The 27,338-nt window shown below is 44.5% G+C and overlaps 1 protein-coding gene across 1 annotated transcript in view; it reads left to right on the top strand.

Moving 5' to 3' along the window:
* Window positions 1–26,022, top strand: part of ALPK1 (alpha kinase 1) — a 30,289-nt gene extending 4,267 nt beyond the window's left edge. The window contains exons 2-13 of the mRNA XM_050896191.1: window positions 653–807; window positions 11,220–11,418; window positions 13,441–13,500; window positions 15,176–15,262; window positions 15,962–16,038; window positions 17,610–17,705; window positions 18,214–18,318; window positions 18,750–20,790; window positions 21,578–21,731; window positions 22,805–22,967; window positions 24,583–24,769; window positions 25,393–26,022. Coding sequence (XP_050752148.1) covers window positions 653–807; window positions 11,220–11,418; window positions 13,441–13,500; window positions 15,176–15,262; window positions 15,962–16,038; window positions 17,610–17,705; window positions 18,214–18,318; window positions 18,750–20,790; window positions 21,578–21,731; window positions 22,805–22,967; window positions 24,583–24,769; window positions 25,393–25,589 — 3,521 coding nt within the window. The 3' untranslated portion in view covers window positions 25,590–26,022. The remainder of the gene's footprint in view (window positions 1–652; window positions 808–11,219; window positions 11,419–13,440; window positions 13,501–15,175; window positions 15,263–15,961; window positions 16,039–17,609; window positions 17,706–18,213; window positions 18,319–18,749; window positions 20,791–21,577; window positions 21,732–22,804; window positions 22,968–24,582; window positions 24,770–25,392) is intronic.
* Window positions 26,023–27,338: the final 1,316 nt, after the last annotated feature.

Raw genomic sequence — 27,338 nt, 5'->3', positions numbered from 1 at the left:
ACCCTTGTGTCTTGCTATGGCAGTGAGCTCTCTTGTGCTGAGGGAAAGTGTGTCCTGTAGTGTACGGCTGCTGCTTTGAGAGCAGGTTGGGTAGCTCAGACCAACAACTTTTTTTTTACTGAATTATCAGTCAAATAATTATTTTCAAGAGCATATGCTTGTTATTCATTATATCCCTTTAGATCTTTGTCTAATTGCTTTATATGGTCCGGGTTTGTCTCCTAGTTTGGATGTGGCTTTTCAAGCTGTCTCTGCCGCTGTCACCAGCAAGCCCTGAGCAAGGGGGACAGGTCTTCTGTGCTGTTGGCCCTGTTTGCTCTGCCAGGAGTCCTCTCCTCAGGTTTCCTCCTGTCTCTCTTGGAGTAGCTCTTCATGCCCAGCCAGCCATCAGCCAGTGTGACTTCCTGCTAAAAGCCTTTTTAATGGCTGATGGCTCCCATTTACCTGGAGGGCAGAGCAGCCAAGGGTAACGGATGACAGGCAAGCTTGCCTTCCCTCCCAGTGAGGCTGGTGGCTAGAGCTAAGAGCTGGTAGCAACTGGGGGAAGGTCCTAGAGGGAGGGGAGGTATGCTTTTTGCAGGGTAGGTGCTCTGTCGTAAGTGTTGCGGCTGAACCCACTGCAATATTTTTACCTGCTCTTTGACCTTTTCAGCTTTGCTTCCTGAGGACTTGAGGACCCTTCTGGAGGAGGCAAAGGAAATGAAGTGGCCCTTTGTGCCGGAGAAGTGGCAATACAAACAAGACCTCGGCCCAGAAGACAAAACAAACCTGCAAGATATGATCAGCGCGAGGCTCCTCGATTTGCTGGTATGAAGTTCCACACACCTGTTGCATAAAACATCCCGCTGAGGTGCTTGAGGGTACGCAGAGCCCTGGGAGGTAGTATCGTCTGTGGGTTCAGGGGCTTGTTTTTCTGCACGGTGGCAGCAGCAGGTGAGGAACTGCTTGGTGAGCAGAGGTGAGCGAGTTTGTGGTGGGATGGGGCTGCTCACAAAGGCCAAAGGGCCAAAGTAGAGATGTGACTTTTATTTGTTTCGGTCCTCAGACAAGAGAGGGACCCAGAAGCGACATATAGTTTCCAATTTTTTTCATTGAAGTTGCTATGAAGCAACATGTGTGAATCACAGTTTCCTCCTCCTTGTGAGACAGCTCATCTCCATGTCACCACTGCATCTTCCAAAGGAAGGAAAGTCCTGCCCTCTGCTCCCACTGCAACCAAGCCAAGGTTGTGAGATCAGTGGGAGCTCTGCCTCGAGGTTAGGCTTCTGGTCTGTTGGCTACATAGCTCGCGGCAGATGGGTGTGCAACACTACGCAAGGCTGTTGGTTTGAGGTCTTGTTGGTACCTGCAGTTTTATGTGCTCTCCCAGTGCAGGGAAGATAAAATGGATTTGAGTGATAAAGTTCTGAGTGTGTCCAGGCGTTTGGCTGCTGCTGTGCAAGGAAAAAAGTGCCTAGATAGTAATGACAAAGACATTGCAGAGTGGAGGGCACTGGCTCTGCCTTGTCTAGAAGTGATCCCAGAGGTATAGAGGGATTGTCCATGCATTGAGCACCTTGCAGAACAGCAACCTCGTTTGTTGAAACATGCAGTGATGACTTGGACTGCATTTATGCTATTTCTGCTCACTTTCGTGCTCAGCCCATGCTAGTTTGGGCACTTGCTTTGTCCATTCCTCTGGTTTCACAGGGCAGTTCTGTTTCTGTTTCCACTAAGGTATCGTTTACCTCTTTCCTGAAGAACTGGCATTATAATAAAACTAAAATGCTGAATGTTTACATAAAGTTTTAAAAAAACCGTGAATTTGAAAAGAATGCTGTGCCTTGTTTAATTCAACACTGCTAGGAGGCAATGAGGATTACTCACTTTAGTAGGGCTTGCACAATTCATCACCTGCTTTTCTTTTTTCAAGAAAATTCCTTGACAGGATCCCTTTGAGGACAAAAGCTGGCCAAAACCTAGGCAGGAAAGGCAAGAATTTAATGTGACTTCTCCTGTGAGTAAAGGATGCTTGGCTGTGTAAGGAGTTGCAGGATCCAAGTGGTGCTTGGGGATCCCATCCTGTAAGGTGATGAGTTTGAGCTTAAAGATTAGAAAGCGGCAAGAAATGTGGATTGCTTTTTGCTTTTCTGATTTTCTTGGAGGCATGTCAGATGTGACTTGTAACAAATAGAGGACTCCCTTTTCAATGGTAAATGTAATATGTAGGCTAATGAGCATCCCTTTGGCAGGACAGACGTAAAGTAAGAGATGAGGTTTGTGAGGTTTTGGGGTTTTTTTTTGCTTACTGTGGTGCATGTCTGAAGTGAACACAGTCCCATTCCTCATGGGAAGGGGCAGTCCGGCTTGAAAATCTGGAGTTTGGGGCAGGAAGGTCTGGCCCCGCTGAAATCCCAGCTGCAAAACTGCTGTTAAGTCTGAAGTGACCAGGAGATTTCACCTGCTTCAGAGAGAGCCCTGCCCAAGTAAGGCCAGCAAGTTTTGTTTGAGGACGACGATTACTTTGAATAGCACTGAGCAATGAGAAGCTCAGAAAAGCCAACTTGCAGGGCTGGGAGGTGTCAGCCCCAGCATCCCCTCGCCAGCATCCCACGTTGCAGGGATCCTGAATTTGCTTGGGGGGGGGTGGGGAGCGGCTGCTTCTTGGGTATTTATTTTCTTTTTCTCTTTGGTGTGTGTGGCCTTAGACAGAAATTTATGGCAGAGGTTGACCTCCTTTACAATCCCCGTGCAGCGCTCTAACTTTGGAGCGTTTGTCTGCTCTCTCCCAGGATAAACACCTGCAGCAAACTCCCTGAGAGACCTGGCTAGATGGGAGATTAATGTGGCTGTAATAGTGGAGCAGTGTTTGCAGCATTATGCCCTCTCCCCAGGTAGATGGATCTTTTCTGAGATGATACCAATTATTTATTGCTGAAACATCTGTTGATAACTGCAGCTGCCCTTGTTAAACAAAGCATATCATGGGGTCATAGACTATAGGGACCTAAAATCCTACCGCATGCTAGTTTTAGACTATTCACCGACACCCCCTGAAGTCCATTGGTTACCGTTGTCTTCAATGTTTCATCCTGCGGTTGAAAATACTTTGTAAACGTTGTGCTGCCTTTCCCCATGTGCTTTGAAGTATTATTTCATCTTCATCGGTAATTTATATTCCAGTGCCATTGTACCATGGGAAAAAGGGAAAACCTTTTTTGTTTTCCATTTAATTGTAGATAGACTGACATTTTGACCTGTATTATTAGTATTAGTCAGGAAAAGGGAATTTTTCCCCTTCATCCATTCCTTCCCCCCCGCCTTTTTTTTTTAAATAAAATTTCAAGGCAGAGCAAAGGCTGCTTCAGTTCTTTGAATAAAAAGCTGGGGGGGAAATGAGGCTGAAGAGAAGTGATTACAGTGTGATGAGGAAAGATAAAAGTCTGAGCAACTTTTTTCTTCTTTTTTTTTTTTTTTGGCGTGAGGGACAGAAGGATAATTTAATTCCCTGGAGGAAAAAAAATGTCTTTGTCGATTTTATTGTTCAGAAAAACCTTTACAATTTTTCATCTCTGTTTATTTTAATTTGCCATGCTTAGAATAAGCTCATAAACCGTAATTCATTACATTTAAAAAGTGCTTTGAGATCCATGAATGAAAGGCACTTCATTATCATAACACACTGGTGGTGTTACGAGGAGGCAGAGCTGGCTACCAGGGCTCACTATGAGGATGTTTTACTCTGCAAGTAGGCTGAAAAGCTCCATGAGACCTGCACAGTGAGTAAGCGGATTAGGCTTCGGCTTCAAGGGTTTGCCTTAGTGTTGCACTTTAAAAAGTGGGATCCCCATTGCTGGTGGCTGCATGCTAGTTTGACACATCAAGAAGGCAAAGCCACCTGCACCTGCAGCCTTTTAAAGTGCTCTTCTTCGCCTTTGCTGTGGGATGCTCATTACTTCTGCACGCTGGCTGAAGCAGTAGGAAGGCATGGCAAAACCAGCTTGGGGAGGCAGGGGGTAGCGGCAAGCCAGGCTTTCCTCGGCACGCTCTCACTGCAGCCTCGGTTCAATGGGAGCCGTGCTGCTGCCGCAGCAGGGCTCAGGGCAGATTTTGGCAGTGTACGCAAACTTTTCTTTTTTTTCCCCTCTCTCTCCACTAATGAAATTACTGAACCTCCCTAGGGATTTTAAGGCAACAGATTTACTGTAATCCTTGAGGCAAATCAGCACTTCTGTTTTTACAAAATCTTTGCATCTTATAGAAGGTGGGGTTTTTTGGTTTGGTTTTTCTTTTTTTTCCTTTTCCCTACCGGGGATTCACCAACCAATACAAAGGCCACCCCAGTTCAACAAGCTCAATATACTGTTTTCCACATTTTTCTAGCAGGTTTTAACAGAACCTCGCTGTCGGCTGCCATCGGCTAGCAAACCAAGCCCATCCTGCAACCCCCGTCTCAGCCTGAAGGCCATTTGGTGGGAATCTGCACTAAGGCTTGAAGGGCGATAACCAACATCTGTATCCAAAGCAAAAACTGGGAAGCACTAGGATTTTTGTTTTTAACAAATCAAAGCAAAATCAGAATTGTAACAGCATCCTTGGTGACAAGTATAAACAAGAAGGGATTCCTTTTTGTCTCTAAATACCACATGTGCTGTGGGGTTCGAATTGAGGCTGCAGATCCAAAAGGGAGGCTGCCACGGGTCACCCTTCCTGCAGATCTTTGCTATCCGAAGGGATGGAAATAGCCTTATGCTCGGTGACCAGCCAATAGAGGGCAACATGCCCATGTACACGTAAGCTTTGATCCCGCAAACCCTGTTGTGGGTTTCACTGAGGACAACTCTATGCACACAAGTAGTTCTCTTGTGGGATGATTCATGCCACATTAATATTTTAATTGGTTTTTTTGCAAGATCGGAGCTCGTTTGCAAACCCATTGTAATAATGTGGGGCTTTACTTCATTTTTATTGTACGTATCAATAGTTCCTGCATCCAGGCTGAGACATTCAGCCATGGACCAGGATCTGCTGGGATAGGTACGGTGCAAATACAAAAGGAAAAGCCCCCAAGAGTAGGGCTCCTGCAGGTCCCTCTGCACCCGCCGCAGGGAGCTGTGCGGGCTGACCCCATGCTCCCTGCCGTGGATGGGGGAGCGCGGATCCTGGCCCTGCTGGCGCAGAATCTGGTGGGAGTTAATGGGAATATTGAAAAGAGTAGAAAATAAGGCCCTGCAGCCCTTGCCTGGGCCTTGGCTAATTACGTGCTGATGGATTGCCATTAGGGAAACCATTCTGAAGAACATGCCCTAACTACCCTTAGGTGTGTGTGTGGCACTTAAGAGCTGGGAGCCTTTGAAAAAGAACTAAAGAGGGGGCTGAGGATTTAGTTTTCTCCTCCTTCTAACTGTTGGTGTGGTAACAGGAGAATTAAAGCCCTAAATCGTAGCCCTGGGATCTTGGTTGTTCAGGCTGACCTTTTGCTACCTGCCTCATAAGAGCTCTTCTTGGGTGATCCCAGTGAAACGGAGAGTGACGTAAGGGAGAGCTGTGGCTGTGGGCTGAATTCAGCCCGAGAGGGAATCCATGGCACCCCAGCCTCCCTTACGCTGCGCAATCCCTGATGCTTTGTAAATGAGAAGTATCAGAGATCAGGTGCAGCCAGGAGAGCTTCAGCTGTCCAGGGTGACTGCCCTGATGCTGCCAGTGTGCAACACTGCAGAGCGCTCAGTATCCCACTGCCTATGTGGGAAAACTACAGCAGAATTTATGTGGAGCACCAAATTAAAAAATGGGAATTCTGATCCTGGGTACCTGTAGGGCTGTCAGTTCACTTTGCTCATGGGTAGGGTTTCCTCTTCTCAGATGCAGCTTCATGGAGTGTTTCCTCCTTGGAAAAGACTTTAAATGTTGTATTACTGAGATTGCTATGTTGTGTTTTCCTTCCAAGTTAAACTACTTCTCAAATGGATTGATGTTTTGAGGACACAGATTTAGGGAAGAGACTCTTGGATTTTTAGCTGATTATAATGGTCTTGATGCTGCCCTCTTGGGGGGGTTCTGTCACTGGCACTTAGCTGTTTTTAAGTATTAAAATATCCCCTTCAACATAGTATTTCAAGGTACCACAGGAAATCGCCACAATATAGTCTAGAGCTTGAGCACAGCAGGACAAATCAGGGCCACAAAATGATTGTTGCACCTATCCTTAGTGCAGTACCTTAAGAACAGGTACTCCTGCAGATGACTGCCGTCCCCTAAACCCCCGCTGCCTTGTCAGATACATGAGGCCCCCAGGAACTCCCCCTCGAGGAGCTTCCTCAGCACTTTAAAGGGTTCTGCTTCTATCCTTGCCCCAAAATGCTGCTGTTCAGCAGCCCGAGCTACCTGCTGCTTTCCTCCCTCCTGATACCGCTCAAGTTCATCATGCAGATCGTTCTCCCACTTGCCCCCACGGGTAGATGCACTCCCTTCATTACCGCTGCCCAGCGCTGAGAGCTACATGCCAACAGCAGCTTGATCAGGGATGGTGCCTTCTCTGCTTTGTGTTGATGGGCTGTGGGAGGCCCTCTCCGTCCTGCAAGGCACGGAGCTGGTCCTGCCAGCGGGACTTTCCAGGCGCTGCTCTGCTAGAGCTCTGCTTCCTGCAAACAGCAGTGGCTCTCAGCTAGAGAGTGGAAGCCGAGAGCAGCCCGTGGAACATCCCAATAGCAGTAAAATGAAAATCAGTGGCAAGTTAAATTGCAAAAAAAGGGGGGCTCTTGAGAAAAGTGGGACTTATTCTCGCTCTAGTACTTTGTCAGTTGGTGAAGCAAGATGTGGTCGGTTGTAAAAAACTGACCCATTCTGTGGTGTTTTGAGCTGCTAATAATGGACCTAATGCTGCTCCCATTGAATAAACACCCAACTCTCCATTGCCTTCAGGATGAATAACTTGAGCTAATTAACAGCTTCAGAAGCTCAAGCCATTAAATGGGGTTCTCCGCTGCTCTGAGCAGAGAGGAAAGTGTCCAGGAGCTTCTTAGTTCTCAGTCTGCAGCTATTTACTGTGTGACTTGACTGTCCCGTGTTTCAAGCGTATCCGTCTGCACCTCGCGGACATGCTTTCTTCTGCCCATCACAGAAGTGGTAGGATTAATTCCTTGTTATTTGTTGAGTGCGCTCTGATTGCCAGCTGAAAGGCAGAGATTGATAGAGAAGTCCCGTGCAGTGACAGCAGCTTTGGTCTCTTGGAAAGACAGGCTTTGCTAACAGCGTGTGGGGTAAAAGGGTGAAAGACTTCAGCCAAATCCATTGGTGTTGTGACTCTGTGTTTAATCTGACAGGGGATGAACGTAGGGGGAAAGAAAACCGGGCAATTTGTTAGGGTTCAGTGAAGTGCTAACTAGGAACAGCTCTTGGGAGAGAACTAGAGCACCTGGAAGTACATGTCACTGAAACTCCTGCCTTGTGCACCGCATTAGAAATTCTTTGTTGACTGCTCTTGTTTTTGGGGGTTTTTTTTAAGATTTTAAACCTCAACTGCAGTTACAAATGAAACAAAGACTGAAACAGTCTGAGATGAAGGGATATAAGCAAACACAGAAATCCAGAGTGTCTGCAAAACTGCGGGGACACTCTGAAAATGAAGTGATTCCTGCCCCTGCTTTCTAACCTGCCCGCGTGCAGAGGCGTTTTTCCAAAGGGGACCCTCCAGAGCCCGCAGGCTGGGGTGGGGGGGTTGCCTCCAGGATCTTCGCTTTATAAAGAGGGCAGAGAGAGTGGATTAAATCAATATTTCATTTATTTGGGCTTGTAATTCCTCTTACATCAGCTGCCACATAAAGATTTTCCCCTATTTTCTTCCCCTCCTCCTCGTCCTCATTTACTATGCACCAATAATTTCCCTTTGACGCTTTCCTGCCAGTCCTAGTGCCAGATGGCCCCGGTTCTGAGCTTCTCCCCTCTCTTGGGAGCGGCCCCCATTGTCAATGCAAAGGAGGCGTCGTGGCTTTGAACCCAAAGCTGGGACCCAAACTTCAGCCCCGGCGTGAGGAGGAGCTAACCCACTAATGCAGGAAACCATGCAAACAGCACACCCTCCCACTCATTGCCATTAAGGAAAAAAACCCTTCACTAAAGGCTGTTTTGCATTTTCCCCAATGGTCCATGTATAGAAATCTGGTGCAAATTTAATTCTCTCACCACCTGATTCCACTTCCCAGCCGCGAGGTTCCCTTTGTGTCATAAACTCAATTAGACATATGCATTTCACATCATGGACACAGACGTGAAAACAAAGTGCGCACGTACCTCACGCGCTCTCTCTCTCTCTCTGTGTAGATGCGCCTACATCGGCTTTAAAGCGATAAAGAAAGTGAGTAAATCTGTTTTGGGCACTAGCCCACTATGCAGAACAAAGTGTCGGGCTGCGGTGAGCAGCACCGAGTTTCTGATTGTGTTGGGGTAGGCTGTGACATCTTGGAAGTCAATAGGGTTTCCCTGGGTCTGGGCTGGGTAACAGGGAGCCGCTCCCCCCTTTCATTTCGGAGCGGCGTGGGGAGGGTCTTTGTGCATGGGTTGGGTGCGTGCCCAGCACGCCGGTGCATTAGCTGTAGGTGCTGAGGAATTTTCCAGCCACACGAGTTGGCAGGGAATGAAAGGAGCGGGTATTAATTTCTCAGTGTACTGCTCGGAACAGGGGGGACGTAATTGCAAAGATTGACATCGAACCGTGTTTCTGTGTGCCACACAGCATGCAGCCCTGCCTTTTAAAAAAAAATAGCCGAGTTTCTCTCCCTGGCTTGACTTTTCTACATTTTGTGTCCATTTGGGTTTGGAGAGGGACACAAGAGGTTTCGGCATTGAGCGGAGAGTTAAATTATGCAGCTGCAAGACTGCCAAGCCCTTCAGAATAGGATGCTTCGTTTAGATTTTCCACAATGCTATTGAAGTGCTTATTTTCCTCCTGAAGAGACACAAACAGATGCAAACTTCTGTAAACACTTTAGAAATGAATTCAGTGAGTTTGGCCTCTCAGCAGTGCTCAATAGCTGACAGAAAAATGTCTAATTAGTGCAAGTGGAAATAATAGGGCCACTTGGATTCCTTCCATCCTCCTCCAAGTCTACTTTTCCTAGGAACTCAAAGGCTCTTTTGTTTGGTAGGTCACCCTCTCTCAGGCTTTTGTGCTCCGATCTATTAAAGGAAGAAGGGGAGGAAAAAAAATAGATTAGGCGATGCTCTGTGCTTAAATATATGGCCTGTTGATGAGCATTTCGAATGGCTGGTTTGCAGTGTCAGTTTACAGGTGCTTAGAGAGGGGGATTCCTCCATTGTTGGCCGGCACAAGCGGAGTTGTGCGTGCCCGGCTCGAGGAATCCTTTTCAAGTGCCATCCTCTTAGAAAATCCAACTCGGGCTCAGGAAAAAAAAGGAAATTTGTACAATCCGCCTCGCTGAAGTGCAAACAAGCTAGCAAATACTTGCAACAGATCGGTGCTGCAAGCTGGCCTTCATGCTGTATACTGTAGGCTCTTCTCCAAACGGTTTGACATGGGCTTTCTCCTGCACACCTCAGACGGTGGTTATGCTGCTCAGAATCAAGAAGGAGTCTTGCTGTCAGATTGTGGGGCTCTGAGCTAAAAGCAAACAGAATAGAAATGGGGCTGGGGAGGAGTCCAAGAAGCCTGAGCGGTGTCTAAAGCAGTTCATGGACATTGCTGTCTCTCTGGCTCTGCCTGTACGTTTACACAAGGAGGGCAAGGGAAGGAGGCTGGTGCTAAGACAAAAATGGGAGATAGCTGCCAAACTTGATGTTTTAGTGGGGATTTGGACAAAGTTTTCTTGGCAGTCTCTCATCCTCTGATGGTGCTGTGGGGCCTGTTCCTCCCTCCCCTGTGTTGCTTTTACTCTGTCATGAGTGGAGTTACTCGCTGACATGAATGAGATGAGAAACGCATCCTTTTTCTGAGGAGGCTTTGTGTGTTTTAAGGTGTTTTCTGTTTTTTCTTTCCTCTTGTGATTGACCACACTGCAAAGCAGTACTTGACCATTGCCAGCTCCCAGGTGTTTGAGCCAGGCCAGCAGGAAGGTGGGCTCGCCGTAGGCAGCGTGAGGCTGCTGAACGGCTGGTGGCCAGGAAGCCAGACAGGTCAGGGCACTCATGAGGCTCCATAGCTGAAGAGATGGGTCTTTCCTTGCAGCCGATGGCTGTACTTCAGGCAGATGTTCCAGTGAAACAATGACTGGATGCCATCTTCCCCATCCTGCACGACAAACCTGTAAAAAGGGAATCGCCTGGATGTCAGCGTGTGGAGCACCTCCTTGTTCCACCGGGCAGGAGTCCCAACCCCTGCCCACCATGGGAAGGGGTCGGTTGTCAGTAGATGTCTCCAGGTCCATGTGGACTTCTGCAACTGCGATGAGGCTGTGTGCTTCCTCGTGGCTGTCTTTGCTGGCCTCCTGTCCTCTTAACGACATGCTATCTCAACAGCTCCGGCTGATTCCTCATGTCGGTGTGGTGGCTCAACCGCTGTGGGAATCCAAGAGAGTTCATACAGACTTACTAGTCATTAAAGATCACCTGCAGGGGAAAAACAGCGGACTCCTGGCCTGTTTGCTTGTTTGTGGTGTACAAAGGAGCGGATGACTTGAGCTCCATCTGGGACAATGGCTATAGTGACCATTTCCAGTCTTTCCAGACTCATGTCCTCCTTTTAAACTAATTGTTATTACTGCTAGTAATCTGTTGGGCATGATTTAAATTCATTAACGGACCACCAAATTATGCAGTTCCAAATACTAAACAACAATTAGAAAGACCAAAAAAAAATCAGGATGATATCTACGGCTTAAACAAAATAAACCGCTGGAACCTTCCTATCTTAAAAATGAAAATATGATCAGGAATAATCATAATTGTAGGTTATAATAAATCGTATCTGATCACTGCCACAAAGACTTTCTCCGTTATATAAATGCCTAGGGAGATAAAGATTATAAGGTGAGTAGAAATTTTGAGACAGCCTTTTAATTGCTAGTGAATATTTGCATCTTGTAATGTTCAGTACTTCACTTGCTGTAAAACTGCGTAGCCACCTTACAGGAAATAACTAAGGATATTGCATCTGTTCTAAGATGGTACGTAGGCAGCACCGTTAGGCAGAGGGTTAGTAAAGCCGAATATTTTCTGTAGACAGTTCACTGAGCCTTTGCGAGGTGAGTTTCTCCGAGGCTGCCCCATGGCACTGGTGTTCTTTTCAGGTTTATTTGAAAGCCTCCATCATGGTCAAGGACTGCATAACGGCAGCTGCTATTGTGTTCCTGATTGACCGGTTCCTGTATTGGATTGATGCCTCCAGCAAACTTCTTCAGATTGCCAAGGGTCTGCACAGGCTGCAGCCCACCACGCCGATCGGTCCTCAGGTGCTCATCCGCCAGGCTCGCCTCTCCGTCAACACAGGTACGGCTCCGTTTTCTCAGCTCAGGCCCAATTAGGAACTACTTGACTTTGAAGAAGATACTTTGTCCCTTGCTGGGGATGACATGCTCACGGCCCCGGTGCCATCTTTTCAAACACGCAGCCCACTCCCAGCCCCCTTGAGCCCTCCCAGCTCCTCTCACTAGCACAAAGGGGCTGATATAAAGGGTTTCAGAGGCAAAAGCAGGAGAGAAAATTGTGAAAGGGTGTGGAAAATACTAATTGGAGCTTTTGTTCCTTAACAAATCTTCCCTGCTGGTTTCAAACAGGGATATCTGAATTGCTATACTTCTGACCAAGGGCCTTTAAAAAGTAAATTAGAATCCCGGCATTTTCTCTGCACTGTCCCAGCTGCTTTTTTTTTTTTTCAGTGGGACCACTTGACTATGCAAACAATGCAGCTTACAACCCCTTGAGGATAAACTGATTTAAAAAAAAAAAAAATTCCATCGTTCCCATAATGTGGGCAACACGTGAAGGATTTTTAATGTATCTTCCAACTGTCCCACTGGGGAGAAGAAGACAAAGCCAGACAAACCTGCTCTGAAAAACCCAGCTGAGGAATATTTTACTTGCAGAAAAGAGAACTATAAGTTTCCTGCATAGCCATTTTTATTTGTGGCTGTGGACTTCTCATGCTCCCATTGCCATGGTGGCTGGATACTGGCACACTGCAATTGATGGGCTAGTTCAGCCAACACTTACACTGCTTCACTGGCTGGAGCAGCCTTCTTGAATTCAGCTGGACAATTGAGACAAAAAGCAAGGTTCAACATGAATTGAGCTGATCAAATTAGACCTTACGGCATCTCTTGCAGCCCATCAGGCCTGCCACAGGTGACTCCAGCCATGTGACAAAACCTCTGAGCCATATGACGGGACTGAAAGGCAGAATCCCCGCTTTGTGTTGCATGCTGCATCCTTTCTATATATTTTTTGGCTATATATTCTGTGCTTAAGATGGTTCTTAAAAGCTAGGCAGAGAGTGACAGGGAGGCAGCATAGCCTGCAGCTACAGTTTCTGGGGTGGGACGTCAAGTCAGCTGGCTTTGAGGTGCATCTGCAGAGCTTCCCCTCCTGGTGAACTCCCCAGTGAGACCAAAATGGGTTTCCAAAACCCGTGTTTCCTTGGGACACAAACCGGCAGCTCTGTTGCTGAAGGAAGCAGGCTAGACTACTTTCTTCTGGAAGAGGAATAAGAGCAGGGAATCCCAACCGGTGGGTGGCCAGCAGCTCAGTGCCTGCCCCAGTCTTGTTGCCACCTCCCCTGCTCTGAATCCTGCAGCAGCCCAAGGCACGGGAAGGAGCAGAGCAAGAAATGAGTGCCTGGAGCCACATGCCTACACTGCGGGGCTTGGGTTTAGTCTGAAACCAACGTGCAGCCTTAGCTTTCCCTGTAAAGGAGAGGTAGCTGTTGTTTTCTCCTTGCAGTTGGTTTACTGAAGCTGCACTGTAGAACGTAGACAGCATGCACAGAAATTCAACAGAAATACCGGAGCTTGGCTCAAGGAAGACTTTCTCACATTTTAAGATTAAGCACTCTTCCAGGAATGTGTAGTGTGTTAAGTAAAACAGATATATATGTAATTTCATCTTACTGTGCAACCACGTATTATAGAATGTAGTGCATGTACATTTATGACTATTGACAGCAACAAATCTATGCGCAGGTGATATTGGGATGTATCAGGTTAAATGTCGTACAGCTGCTCGATGAGATTTTCTGAAGCAAGTGTCTGGCTAGAAACAGTTGCCTCATCAGCATTTTCTGCAATATTTGTTGTGTATGTGAAATAGCCTGTGTCAAAGAGATTCCTGAGCATGAGGTAGCATCTGCAGCGCATGCTTAATTGGAAAGTTTAGTCTAAGTGTGGACACGCTGACAGTGCTGGGAAGAAGAGTACAATTTGCAGGGGCTTTCACTGATGACTATTTTTGTTCACTTCATGCCACATGATACATTTTTATATTCATTTTCTATCTTTTTTTTTTACTTTTAATCAGGTAAACTTTTAAAAGCTGAGTATATCCTAAGCAGCCTTATTAATGACAATGGAGCAACAGGTACGTACATATTTCTTTTCCAGTTTCATAGTTGCTATTTTGGTGGGATTTTTGATACTAATTTTAACAGTCACACAAGCTTCAAATACAGCCAATCTGATCTCAGTAATGACTCTTTACATCACATTTGTCTTTTCTTCACCATTCTTTGCTAAAATGTGGAAACTGCAACTTTGTTTTGAAATTTCCATAATTCATCCTTGTGTATCTTCAGTTAGGTGGGAAAATATTCTGGATTGACAGCCTTCCTACTAATTTCTCTGCCCAGAGAATTTTAAAATGTGGACCAGTTTCAAGCAATGGACTGATTTAGAAAACTAAGACGACTCCCTCCCCCCCAAAAATCCAGGTTGTTAGAGTAAGGCTTATCCTCCAAATTCACACTGATCCTATGAACTAAATGAATACTTTATTCTAGACCTGTAGCAGACTGCAGTGCAATTATTTAGTATCTTTTGGAGTTAAGAAAAAAAGAGAGTGCATCCTGGTTCTTACAGCGCTTCTATTGCAGGATAGATGTGCAAAACTGTAAAAATGGGACCATTCCTTAATGCATGATGGTGTTTGTAGAAATTACTCTTTTTTTTTTTTTTTTTTTTTTCCCCTTTCTGTCAAATGACTACACTACTGGTCATGTGGCTTGTTTCAGATCTGGAGGGATATGTAGTATTTCTACTGGTAAGAATTCATTAATTTTGACAGACATCCGTAATTATTATTTAGTTATGTTTTTGAGACAATATATTTTAGGGTTTGATATCTATTCTCCATTTTCATAGCCTTCGGGGTTTATTTAGTCAACACATTCAGGTTTCTCTACAACCATGAAACTTAGAGAATTTAAGAAGCCAGTTCTGAGTTTTGTTGGTTTGTTTTTCTTGTGGAACTGAGATTCTCATACAAGAAGGGCCTTCATGCAAGAGAACTTTAAACAAAATACCAGCTATCACTATTAAAGTAGAACTGGCTAGGCAAAACACTGCATTTCATCTCTCTTGGGATTATGCTTTGCTTTTAAGATTATTTTCATAATATTCAATGATAATACTTGTTTGTTTAACATTGAAGATGTGTTGTTGAACAGATACTTCATGCTGAGAATTACAGTGAAATGCTCACAATACTTAGGAAAGCTTAGTGATTTTATTTCATATTCTATTCTGAAATCCAATATCGATTTGATAATGAAAGACTTTGTGTAACTAATCATACTGTGTTAACATGAAAACTTTTCGTTTAATCTTCATGAGATACTGATATCTGAAAAGAAAACATGTTTTGCCAATGGTTAAAAGTATTTTGCTCTGCTGTATATACTGGTGACAACAAAGATATCCCGTATTAATCCTTTTGACTGGTTTTTAGTGGCACTCTGTGCAATGTGTATATACAATGACTTTTTGTTACTTCACAGAAGGAGAGGTACCTTTCACTTTTTAGATTGTTTTTATGCTCTATATAGCTGTCACTCAAGCTACAAACCCATATAGCTGTCTACTTACATTCCTTAATGCACTGTCACATTGCCATCTATCTGACTGTAAGTCCTGACTCAAACCAGCTGAATTCAATGGGGAGAATCCTGGCAATTCACTGGGATTTAGGTTACCCTCGGAGGCTTAAAATGACAGCAACATTTTTCATTCTTTACTGAGTTTTTCCACTCTTTCTGCAGGTACCTGGCGATATGCTAAGGAAAGCGATAAGATTCTCGTTCAGTCAGTCTGCTTGCAAATCAGAGGACAGATTCTGCAAAAGCTTGGTAAGGCTTTTTCCTATAAATGTCTGTGCAAGGTTTTCCCCTATTTTTTTTTCCTTTGCAGTCAAGCTTTAAAATGGCACATGTGGCATATGTCAGGGTTTTAGCTTGCGTGGAACACCTGCCTGATGCCCATAACACAGCCACAGAAGATGAGTTGTACACCCGTCTGTTTGCAGCAACGACCTAGAGCCATGTACCAAGCAAACACATTTTAGAAATTATCATTTTATTACTAATCTTACCAGAAGTCGAGGAGCATTCTGAAATGTCGTTCCCTTTTTCCCTGTGCTACTCCATGTTTGCTAATGCTTTTCCCAAATTTGCTGTTCCCAAAGGCATGCAGTAGTTTATCCCAGGTACATCACAGCAATTTCCTCTCTCAAGACAAGAAAATCCCTAGTTTTCAGCATGATGGGCTTCTGTATTCAGGGCTTGGTACTTGAGGCCAACAGCCTTAATTTTATGCTTTTTATGTGACCTTTCATCTTCCATGACTGTTGAGCTGAAGTCTTTTATGAGCATAAAATGTGCGTTTATGCGCAGCCAAAAGCTAAAGGAAACTAATAAATGTTCAGTGTCACCAAAGCAAAAAATGCCATGGTATGGTTTTATACTGTTTTCAGGGCTCCTGACTCAAGGAGGTGTAACATAAACTAATGCAGTAATCTGCTTAGTGACTATTTTTCTGATTTATTTCAGGGATGTGGTATGAGGCAGCAGAGTTGATTTGGGCTTCAGTTGTGGGATATTTTAAACTTCCTCAACCAGATAAAAAGGTAGTATTTCCTTTTCACTCTGGATATCCTTGCCAATCTAATAATCATTCCAGATTAGCTTTTGTTTACTTCAGAAAAGTCTTTTAGCAATAACGTTTCAATTACGCACCTTAGACAAGGTTAACATGCAGGACAAATATTCTAGCCGAAGTCTGTATTGCACATTGTTTCCGCATGCATACACAGACTTACGGACACCTTTTTTCCTGCAGGGGAATGAAAGTAATAGTTTTCATTAAGCAGAACCATCACCTAGGATGTCACAGGTGCCTCTGACAAGACAGACTAATCCCAGAATGCAGCCATAGATTTCATTTATTTATTAGGACTAAGGCTAATTTTTTTTTTCCTCGTACCCAAGCATGTCTATTTGCTGAACTGCACTACACTATCTGTTGCGGGCGATGGATGTTCCCTGGCACTGCAGTATCTGAACACCTTGCAACAGCTACCGTATCCGTCTTTAACACCTTTGTGAGGCTTGGCCGCGCTAATCTTCCCACTGTAGATGAAGCAACAGTCACACCGTGTGTCCGTAGCTAAACAGGAGTGTGAACCTAAGTCTTGCAAGTCCTAGGGTGATGCTTTAAGAAGTTTTGTAATTGTACCCCAGCACAAGATATACCACAAAACCAGACCTCGTCACCTCTCCTCTGCCATACCTTAAAGCTTGACCTCAAGCTCAGAACATTTCTATGGGAGCAAAGATGTGTAGTGAATTTTGCGGAAAGCATACAGATACTTCCTGGCATTCTTAACTATTTAGCTGGGCAGACCCTTAGCTAGCACATATAGATCAAATCTTCCAGAGAGAAAGTCAATTAGCAAGTTCATAGATCTATATGTTACATGTTTGTGTCTTGTTTTTTTAATTGGTTCTGTAGAAGCAATTACAAATTACCAAAAAAACCCCAATTATATCAACACCAAGAACTATTGACTTTTGTCCAACTCTGTTTATTTGTTTTTTAAACAGTGCAATAAGCTAGGGAAGTGTGTTAAAAAAGCTGCTTGTTTTCTTAGGCTGTGTGTGATGAGTATTTATTACTTCTATCATCTCTTTAGACATCTTCACCCTGGATTTTTTAGAAAGACTGGGATCAACTGGCCAATTCTTAAACATAATTTTTGGCTTTCTGTGGTCTTTTCTGAAAAACAACGGTGAAACAGATTGAATCTTTTTTCAGATATGATTAGCCAAGGGCTTAATGCGGCTTTTGGTGGTATCATGAGACTTTCGTTGTTACAAGTAGCACCTTGGGAAAATGCAATGCTAAGGCAAATGCAATGCTATTTAAGTGGCAACCTAGAGCAAGTGGTAATAGGGATAGCTGCCACTCATGGAAACTCATACGTATCCACCAGGCTACACTTTCTGCAAGTTGAAATTAATAAAACCCTACCAAGATGACGTCTCTGAATTTCTTAGCAGTGCTTCTCTTCGGATCTTGTTTGTTTGTTTGTTTTGCTTTTTTTCTGGTATGTTCTACACAGAACCTACTTTATTGTGAGCAGTAAAATTCAAAATACAAAGGGAAAAACACTATGATAATTTTCCATTTCTCTTTCAGGGAATTGCTACTTCCTTGGGTATTATGGCAGACATCTTTGCTTCCATGAATGAGAAGGATTATGTACGTTTTAAAACCAGTGCTGAGACTGACCTGGTAAGACTTGGTTTGGTATTTGTGTGTGTAGATTCTTCAGAGGGACTGTATGTTGTTGTCGCACATTCACCCACACTTTGTTCTTCCTCCGGTTCTTCTCCTGTGCTGAGAGGGCTGAAGAAGCTTCCATTGCTGCTGGTGAAAAAGTTCATTAGCACCTAGATGGAAGAATGCCTTGCTTCAGGAAAAAGAAAACATTAAGAGTATTTACAGAGTGTGTATGTCTGTGTAATATATAGAATATTTATAGGGTCAAAAAGTGACACATCGATGGTAAAGCTGAGCAAAAAGGCTCTTGCAGAAACAGACCTGGCTGTTTTTTAACATATGACGTCCTGCTCTGTCAAGACTCAAAGGTCTCAGGGAGCTCAGGGAACTACAACAGACAAGAAACAAATCCCAAGCTGCCTTGCTTCAATCTAACAGGCTTGCTTACCAGGTAGACCCGTCTCTTTGAAAAGAAAGCCTTTGAGATAAGGTTTTCCTCTTGTTTTTTTCTTTTCACTAGAGCCTTCTCCGAGAGTTCAGTCATCGCTTATTAGCAGCTGCTGAGGCCTGCAAACTAGCGGCAGCCTACAGCCAGTACACCCCGCTGTTTGTTCTCACAGCCGTGGTAAGTATTAGTCTTCATTCTGAAAGTGTTATTTGTATAAGAGAAGAGTCCCGGCTATTAAATTTGGCTCTAATCCGGCTTTCAAACATCGCACCATACAGAGTATTTTGTCTGTGTTGTGGGGATGATGCTATATGTTGCTCTGAACTCCAATCAGAAGCTAAGCAGATGGGCGGAAAGCAGTATCTGTCCACAGAGCGAGGATGGGCTTTCAAGCCCGTCTGGGAATGCTGCTTCTCCTATAACTCCAGCTCTATTTCAAAGGAAAAAGAGCAAGATTATTTCCTCCAGGAAACGCAGCAGCAGGCAGTTAGAGCCGCTGTTTGCTTCAAATTGTGTAAGGGAAAGAAACATATTTTTTCCTCTCTTTATTTATCTCTGACAGAGGTCCAGGTTTTTAATTCCTTCATTCCTCTTTCATCCCCTCCCAGAACATCCGTGGGGTGTGTTTGCTGTCCTATAGTCACTCCAAGGACTGTCCCCCAGAAAAGAGAAAGTTCTACTTGTCCGAAGCCAAAGAATCCTTTGAGATCGGCCTCCTCACCAAGAACGATAAGAGTCCCATCACCAGCAAGCAGGAGCTCCATAGTTTTATTAAAGCTGCTTTCTGCCTCACAACCGTGCATCGATGGCTCTATGGGGAGAGTGAGAAACTCCGTGAGGTGAGTCAGCTATGTAGAGAAGCCATGGGAAAACTGCATTCATACATCACTGCATTTACGGAGGAGGAAGAGAAAGGAATGCTTGCCAAAGAGATCATGTCTCTGATCACATCCGTGAAGAAGCGCCTGCAAGTGGAAAGCTTCCCTAATTCCGATGCCAGGTCTTACGTTCCAGACAGTTATAAAGGCACAGTGGAAAAACCTGTCCTGCAAGGGGAAGCCAACTTTGACAAAATCCTTGCCGTGCATTCTCAGCATCATCTGTCAGTGTGTGAAGTGTTTGAAAATACTTGCAGGATTCATAAAACCACACCAGGAGAAACCCAAGTGGGAGCTTGTATCACAGCCTTAAGAACAGAAACCAAAAATGTAGACACTGTGTGTACTACTGAAGAAATAGTGTGGCGGAGGAAAGGTGCTACAAAAATGCTGAATTCACCAACAACAGGAAGTAGCTCAGAGAGACTCAGTGGCCAGAGAAATAAATACATTGGTTCTGATGTGATGAAAATTTCCTTCGATGAGAAGACTGAGCCATTAGGAATAAATGATGAAAACAGTGTTTTCAGCAGATGGCAAAACAGGAGTCAAACCACTACTTCAGAGAGCTCTTGGTGCAAGCTGTCAAAATCAAGTTACTCTTCCAGCTGGGAGGAACTAAACTGTAATAGCAGCAAAGGGTCTCCCAGGGAAGGGCAGCAGCAGGAAAAGGGCTCAGCAGAGGAGCAATGCTGCACAACAGAATGTGATGAAAATGGTCAAGCTGCATACTTGCGCTCATTGCCTCCCAGGGCCTGGCATCCTCCTTCTCGAGAGCCTCTGCGTAGCTGTCGGGGATCTCCTCAGCCTTCCTTAGAGGTAGATACACCTCTAGCTGTGAGGCTGGAAGAGAAGGCGTCTTTTTGCGGAGAAGAGCTGCGGGAGGGAAGACACCGTGGAAAGAGCTCTTCAGAAAAGAAAGCAGGGGAGGTGAACAACACGGTTCCTTTCCTCTCCATCCCTTACTCTGTTCCTACCAAGCCGGAGGAGGAGGAGGAGAAGAAGTCCTCCTCCCGGGTGGAGCTGGGCTGCAGGACCAAGGACAGTGGCAGGGAGGGCGGCAGAGGCACCCCTGCGTCCTGGCCCCGGAGCCAGTTTGTGTGGGTCCACCCAGAAGGAGAAACTGCAGATAGCACAGAGGATCCCTCGTTTGAGTTGTGTCCACCCACAAATGGGGGTGCTTCTGTACTACCAACGAGCATCGAGCCGAAAACGGCCAGCGACTCCTCTGTGCGTGACTGGCTGAGGAAATCTGCCGTTCTGGGAAACAGATCTCTCAAAGTGCCTGAAGTTGACACGCAAGCGGAAACAATAGATGACACTGAATTTGATTTCATCGGTATTGGAGACTTAGTAAACAATTATCCGACGGCGTCTCTTCCAAAGCATCAGTCAACTCCCAGTGCACCACCAGCTTTGCCCTCAGGGGGAAAGATATCCATAACCAAGCACTTTGACTGTGTCACTACTGAAGAAGATGAAGAAAAGTCTCGGGACATGGTGAGCAGCAAGAGACAATCCAGTTCATCTCTGAGTTCATCGTACAAATCAGCACAGATGCCCAAGAGTTCCCCTGAAGATCCGTTTCTGAACCCAAGGGAAAGTGGTTTTGTCTTCATGCCTGGGAGAACGAAGGAAGAAATCCTTGACACTCGATTTCTGAGGGACGATGATTATGTGCAGCTTCTGGCAGGGGTAGAACGTAATTGGCTTGTCCAGAGACTGATGCCTACTGGAATTTTTAAGTCTAAACAGCTTCGTAAAGCATACTGTAAGTTTCCACACAGCGATGGGCATTTTCACGCAGCAACAGGTACTCCCACAGAGAACAGTCTTGACTGAGGCTTTTTAACACAATGTTTTAGTCATCGTTTATTAGGACTTAATTTTTTGTTGTTTTATGAGTTTTTGTATAAGAATCTTAGCAATGGAAGAACACTCCCTTGAACCATTTTCTCCTATTCTTTCTTACCCATTTGCACATCAGTCACAGCTTGATGGAAATGGGCTCCATCTCCATGCCCACTCCGTCCCTCCTGCTTCAGTCCCTTCATGCAAGAGCTAACTTAGGCTGCTTGAACTCCCTGTGCCAGTTCATCAAGCCCTTTCTACCCCATTACTTGAGTCTCTGGTTTTGTCTCCCATTTAGATTCCACATATCATCCCTGCAAACTGTCTATTTAAGATAACGATTATTAAGTTAATCATAAATAACAGCCATACCTTAATATGCAGACACTTGATCAATATAATAAGAAATACAGAAGCTAGGAGCAAGACCACTATAGGCTGCCTCATTGAGCTCATTAAGTACAACCCACTTAGGGCTCATCCCATCTTGCATGTCTCAAGCCTGTTTAGCAATTTTTTGTCCTTAATGTAAAATATCCAACTCTACACCTAGATACCTCTTAGCATATATTTTGTAGCCCCGTACTTTGCTTTCAGAGAAGCTTGAATATCTTATCTCCTGGGTGCTGGTTATTTCATCCCTTAGCACAGGCTTAGAGCAGTCCTGTGGAATTGCCCATTCTACTTGTGGTCTTTTCTTTTTGTAGCTGCTCTTCTTTTAAAATACTCAAAGAAATCAGGCCTCTGGACAGGCCAAGAAACGGCTGTGTTCATTGGGGACTACCTGAACGTGGCAAAGGAGGGCAAACAGAGAAGTGCATTTTGGATACACTTCCTGCACCAAGAAGAAAGCCTGGGAAGGTATTGACCAAATCAATTTCTGAAACAAAATGTTTATCAATGCTACTTCTGTGTAAATATGAGTGAAAACTGTCTGGTAAGATTAGTCTTATAGCTATGATTCAGCTAGTCCAGTGCCTTGTTAGACAGTAGCTTTTATCAAGTATTTTCGGAAGACAGCACAAGTTTTCACTTGGACAACTACAGAAATCATAGTCACAGTGTGAGAAGATTGTTTCTTTAGTCTCTTTCAACCTAGTTTACACATTCGGTTAGATTTTAACTGATTTTCTGTAGCAACAATGTTTTATGGCTTTCCCAAATCTCTTGGGCATTTTGGCATCTTTCCCATCACTCCATGTAACACTACTTTTTAATTTCTGGGAAGAAAAAGCTACTTCACTGTTGTCTTCTAGCAGCCATGTTACCGTTCATTTGCTCATGACAGCTCTTATGCCTGACTTCACCTTTGTCTGTGCTGGGGTAATCTCATGGGAGCTTAAATGTTGCTTCGTTTTTATTTGACCTCTAGCTTTGCATTAGAGAAGTAGCAATATAGCAATATATAGATATACCGCAATACCTATAGGCAGAAATGTGTTGCAGTTGCTTTTCTTTAATTTTAGCAGCAGGTTTATGCAATGGATGCATCTGCTCTGAAAGGAGGATTAAAAACACGTATTTGCCTCGTAAAGGCCTCAGCACCAGGAGAGCTCTGCCAACTGCTAATTGCAGATTTGGGATTGTTATTAGAAGTAGCTTATGAATTATTATGGGTTAAGAACAGTATTTTAAGTACTTCTGAGTCAGGTGTCCCTTCAGAGTCAAGAAGAGCTGACTTTAAACGTTCCAGTGTTATGAAACCCCCATCCTAGGGTTTGATTGATCAGTACAGCATTTTATGCTTGTAAGAGCTACAAAAGAAAAAACCCACAACTTTAATCACTGCCATTTTAAGTGCTTCACCAGCAGCTGGCTTTGCTTCTCAACAGCCAAGCTCTGCTTGGTAGTGATGTTCCTGTATCACAAGTAGGGCTTCCCAAGTGCAGTCTGCTGCAAATCTGGCTATGCCAAACACTTCTCTTTTTGTTTAGGTATGTTGGGAAAGAATATAAAGAAGAAAAAGGACTTCTTCATCATTTCAGTGACGTGGAACGGCAAATGACTGCCCAGTACTACGTGACGGAATTCAACAAAAGGCTGTATGAGCAAAAGGTCCCTACCCAAATCTTTTATATCCCATCTGCAGTACTCCTGGTAAGAACTGTCTTCTAAGCAATACAAAGGAATTGATGGGAAGAGTGTCTTAAGTCAATTTTGATTTTAAAATACTAGCAGTTAGGCCACGTCTAGATGACACGCTATCATTCATGTGATCTTACCTGCTAGCTGTATTTCCTCATTTCAGGACAGAAGACACCTACCTGCAGAGCTACAAGTTCATGGGTGCACTGGCAGAAAAGATGCCATGTACTGTTAGAAGTCAGAAACTCACTTGTGAATGAAGCCCAGGAGTTACCCAGCCTTTTATATCATCTAACAGTATATGAACATTGATTTTCAGGGGTAGTTATGAACTCTGAACAGCAAAGTGATGCATTTTGAGCACCACAAAAACATCTAAACCTCACTAGAACCCAGCGAATGAGGTTCTTGCAGACAAGTTGATTTGCTGCAGGTCAGCTTTGAGGGCTTTTCTGCATGATGCTGAATTTCAGGAACACAGGACTGGAAAGGGCCTCCTTGTGACTCATCAGGTCCAGTGCCCTGATACCACAGGCAACAACACTGCATAATCCTTTTTTACACTCATTAAGCCCTATTTTAAAAGCAGCCATGTTGTGTTTTGTGTTTTAACCTTCATTGCTTCCGATAAGAAATCATTCTAGAGCTGCTCTCTTGATGTCTGGAAACTTTCTGCTATTTTCTAACCTAAAATTAGTCAGTTTCTGAATGTTCAAATCAATGACTCAAATTCTCAATTCTTAATGCATGGATCAAAATGGCCTTATGTGTTTCAGGTAAGTGTAGCCAGGACAGTTCTTGCTTCTACCCTCTTTCTTCTGCATGATGGTTGTGAGGACGACATGCAAAGCCACGAGACAAATGGCCTTGCTGTGCCAGAACCCAGCCTGATCGTTAGAGGCAGGAGCCGTATCTGGGTGAGCTGGCACAGAGGTTAAAGCTGACATCCAGCCCCCAGCGGGAAAGTAAAGGATCTTTTCTTTATTCTTATGCCTAACTTTCGATTTGACTTGTGTTTCAAATATGGAGAGCTACCCTCTACAGTACAGAGCTGAATTCACTGTTTTGTTATGAGTAGGTCTATGATAGCATGCTATGCATATTACTATTTCTGTTAGCCGTTCTGGCATTAGATCTGGCTCTATGCCACTCGCTAATAAGACCTAATCAGAGTCTGGCATCAGTACTTACAAGTCTCTGAACATAGAAATGACTAAAACAACCCTCAAAACCTCCCACTGGTTATTTAGATACTGAAGAAGGACCAGGTGCAGGTTTAGCCAAATCTTTTCAGCTTTCTAGCTTATTCTTTAGACATAGTCTCCTGAAAGAAGTTTCCGGTTTGCTGGACAAACTAGATATTCGTAGAGTTCATTGCTCATGGAGTTTGGCCTGTCAGGCTGATTTTGTGTTGGATCTTGTTCCACCCTTTGTTCTAGTTAAACGTGAGCTCCTCATCTAAACAGCCTGTGTTTTGAACCAGCAGTGGGTTAACACGGAGACTCTTTCCATCCATCTTATGATGGCAAGTTCTAGGAGGAAAAAACAAGACTTCAGTTAGAGGAGCTTTAGCATCCTTGCTTTCACATCTCTGCTTGCATGACCGTCATTAACACTCTCTTTTCAGATACTGGAAGACAGAACTATAAAAGGATGTGTGAGCGTGGAGCCCTACATCCTTGGGGAGTTTGTGAAGCTGTCCAATAACACGAAGGTAGTAAAGAATGAGTACAAAGCCACAGAGTACGGCCTGGCCTATGGCCATTTCTCCTATGAGTTCTCCAACGGAACGGACGTTGTTGTTGATCTGCAAGGTTTGTGTTACAGTGAACTTCATTTCTTGTGTGTCCTCTCATGTTGCAGAATGTGCTATATAAGGGATGTACTGTCTCTAAATGACGTAAAGTGAGGGAGGTATGTGCAGGTACGTTTTTGCCTTGAGCAGTGCTCTTGTTCTCCACTGCATCACAGCAAGAGCACGTAAGCCGCATGCTCCCAAGTGTGCCACAGCTTCATGCCGTGGAGTGGTCTGCATCCAGTTAGACTAAAGCCACTCTGCAAGGATGTGTCTTGTGGAACCATCTAAAGGAGAGTCGCTGGAAGAGGCAGTGGGTTTTGTCACGCTTCCTCCTTCCTGAAATTGGCAAGCCTAAGAAAAGGTCCCCTATTCAGCTAATGGAGAATTGAGCTCTTTGGTTAAGAGCCAAAGATAAAACCTTTCAGACTCAACCTTTAGCACACAGGTATCTTTGGGATATTCATTTCATCAAATATTCATTATGTACCTCTCAGGGTTCTGCTTTTGCTGACATAGGTGCAAACTGGGAATCACTGAAGTGACATTAACAGAGTGTGGGCCGTGCCAGGCAGACAGTCCTGAATACGATAATACAAAGGCTGTGATGTTCGATACCAAGATGTGTCCTTTCTTCCACAGGTTGGGTGACAGGTAACGGGAAAGGCCTCATCTACCTCACAGACCCCCAGATTCATTCTCTTAATAGCAAAGATGTTTCACGCTCCAACTTTGGGAGGAAAGGAATTTATTACTTCTTCAATAATCAACACGTGGAGTGCAATGAGATCTGTCGCTGCCTTTCTTTAACAAGACCCTCAGTAGAGCTGCCGATGTAGACTCGCACAAGACAGTCACACAAAGAATGACCCAGAAGCTGGACAGTATTTTATCCTACACACCTTTAGGAGCATATTGTCTTTGTGAGAACAGAGCCACTGAGACAATACCCATGTGAGTCGGGTCAGTCATTATCTGCATGAGTTTGGCAAGTTCCTGTCTTTGCATCCAGGCTGGTAATACCATGTTACCGTCTTGTGTACCATCATGTTGTTATAGCCATCTGTAAGAATTAACAGAAGAACATAAGCCTCCCAAATTCAGCTAGAGGTGTACTACAAGACTGTGCAAACTTCTAATCCATTGAGACCCAGGAAGGGCAATAGGCACCATCTGCTCTTTGGAAATGGAATATGAAATAGAGTGAGACAGAAGCAGAGAGTTGTATTTCAACCATCTGGAAAATTTTCAAAAACTTGTATAAATGCTTCAGGGAACAAATGGTACTGTTTTGGTTTGCTTAAAAAATAACAAAGTTTCTTTCAGAGGTGTGTATGTGTATGTGCATATGTGACCACACAACATCTAAACAGATGGAAATATGGTTTTAACTATAACAGCCAAGAAATCTCTGCTTCTCTGCAAGGAAAAAATAGCGTTCTTGAACCAAAAGATGCTTTACATGAATAATTTAGGACTGCTACATTTAACAAACTCTCAGAAGACTTTCCCAAGAGAAGAACAGTTCTCACTTAAGGACAGCACATCTCTTCTGCCCCTAATGAAACTGTGAGCACCGCAGAGTTGGTGACCAATTCTATAACTAATTCCCACAGATAATCTCACGGGACGTAAGTGTAGCCGCTTGTGCAAAGGAGCGGTTCTGGGGGGAGTCCAGCATCTAATAAGCACAGAGTAAGCAGCCTCAGGGCCAGTTTTGGTTCCAACTAGGCAGGCAAAGCACCCCCTCCCTTTGAGCCTCTGTCCTCCAGCCTCACAGAGCTGCGAGGTGGAAGGTGTTCAGGTATGAGAGGCGCCTTCCTCGGCCGGGTCCCTGACAGAAGCAGACAGAAGGAGACCTGCAATTTGCTGCCAGTAGCAAGGACGACGCGTCCGATGGGTTGTGCCTCAGTGCTGGAGGAGGCACAGCCTGCAGAGCTTCCAACCTGCTGCTTTTCTGGCAAATCCCAGAAAATAGATTTATGAAAGTAAAACAGATGTCCGATAATATTTAAGTGATATATTTACATGCTGCCTCTGCCAACAGCCCACACCAAGACCCTGATCCTCTCACCCCACTCCAGTCGTACAGCCAAAGACTAAATTTGTACCTACACGATGGAAGGTTTTCTTGACAACTCCGCCTGTGCTGGGAACACGCTTTACTATCACACATGCAAACAGCTGCAACTTAGTCCTTTAACTCCAACATTTTAGCAGTATTTTTGTTATTGTTTGTGGTTGTTATCAAGCATACTCAGAGAGCCCCTGATTTTTAACGCCAGGACTGAACAGCCGGTGGCATGTATGCTGGCCACATGCTTCAGTAGTGCCTGCCTGGGTTAGAGGCAGCTGCAGCCTTTTACTTTTTATGACACAACCTTTCGTGGGTTTTTTGTTGTTGTTGTTTTGTTGTTTGGGTTTTTTTAAACTAAAACTTGCAATTCATTCACGTGACCTCCCTGGACACCTACAGCGATTCACGTACTGATAAGCACTTGCCCACCTCCAAGAGACCCAACTGCTAGAGTTATTCTGTTAAAGGAAATTTCAGAAGCACGTAGAGGAAAGCAATGCCCTCCCAACTT

The sequence above is a fragment of the Gymnogyps californianus genome, chromosome 4 (genome assembly GCF_018139145.2).
Source record: "Gymnogyps californianus isolate 813 chromosome 4, ASM1813914v2, whole genome shotgun sequence".
Lineage (NCBI taxonomy): Eukaryota > Metazoa > Chordata > Aves > Accipitriformes > Cathartidae > Gymnogyps > Gymnogyps californianus.
The sequence above is the reverse complement of the archived record's forward strand: the minus strand, read 5'-3'. Positions and strand labels throughout refer to the sequence as shown.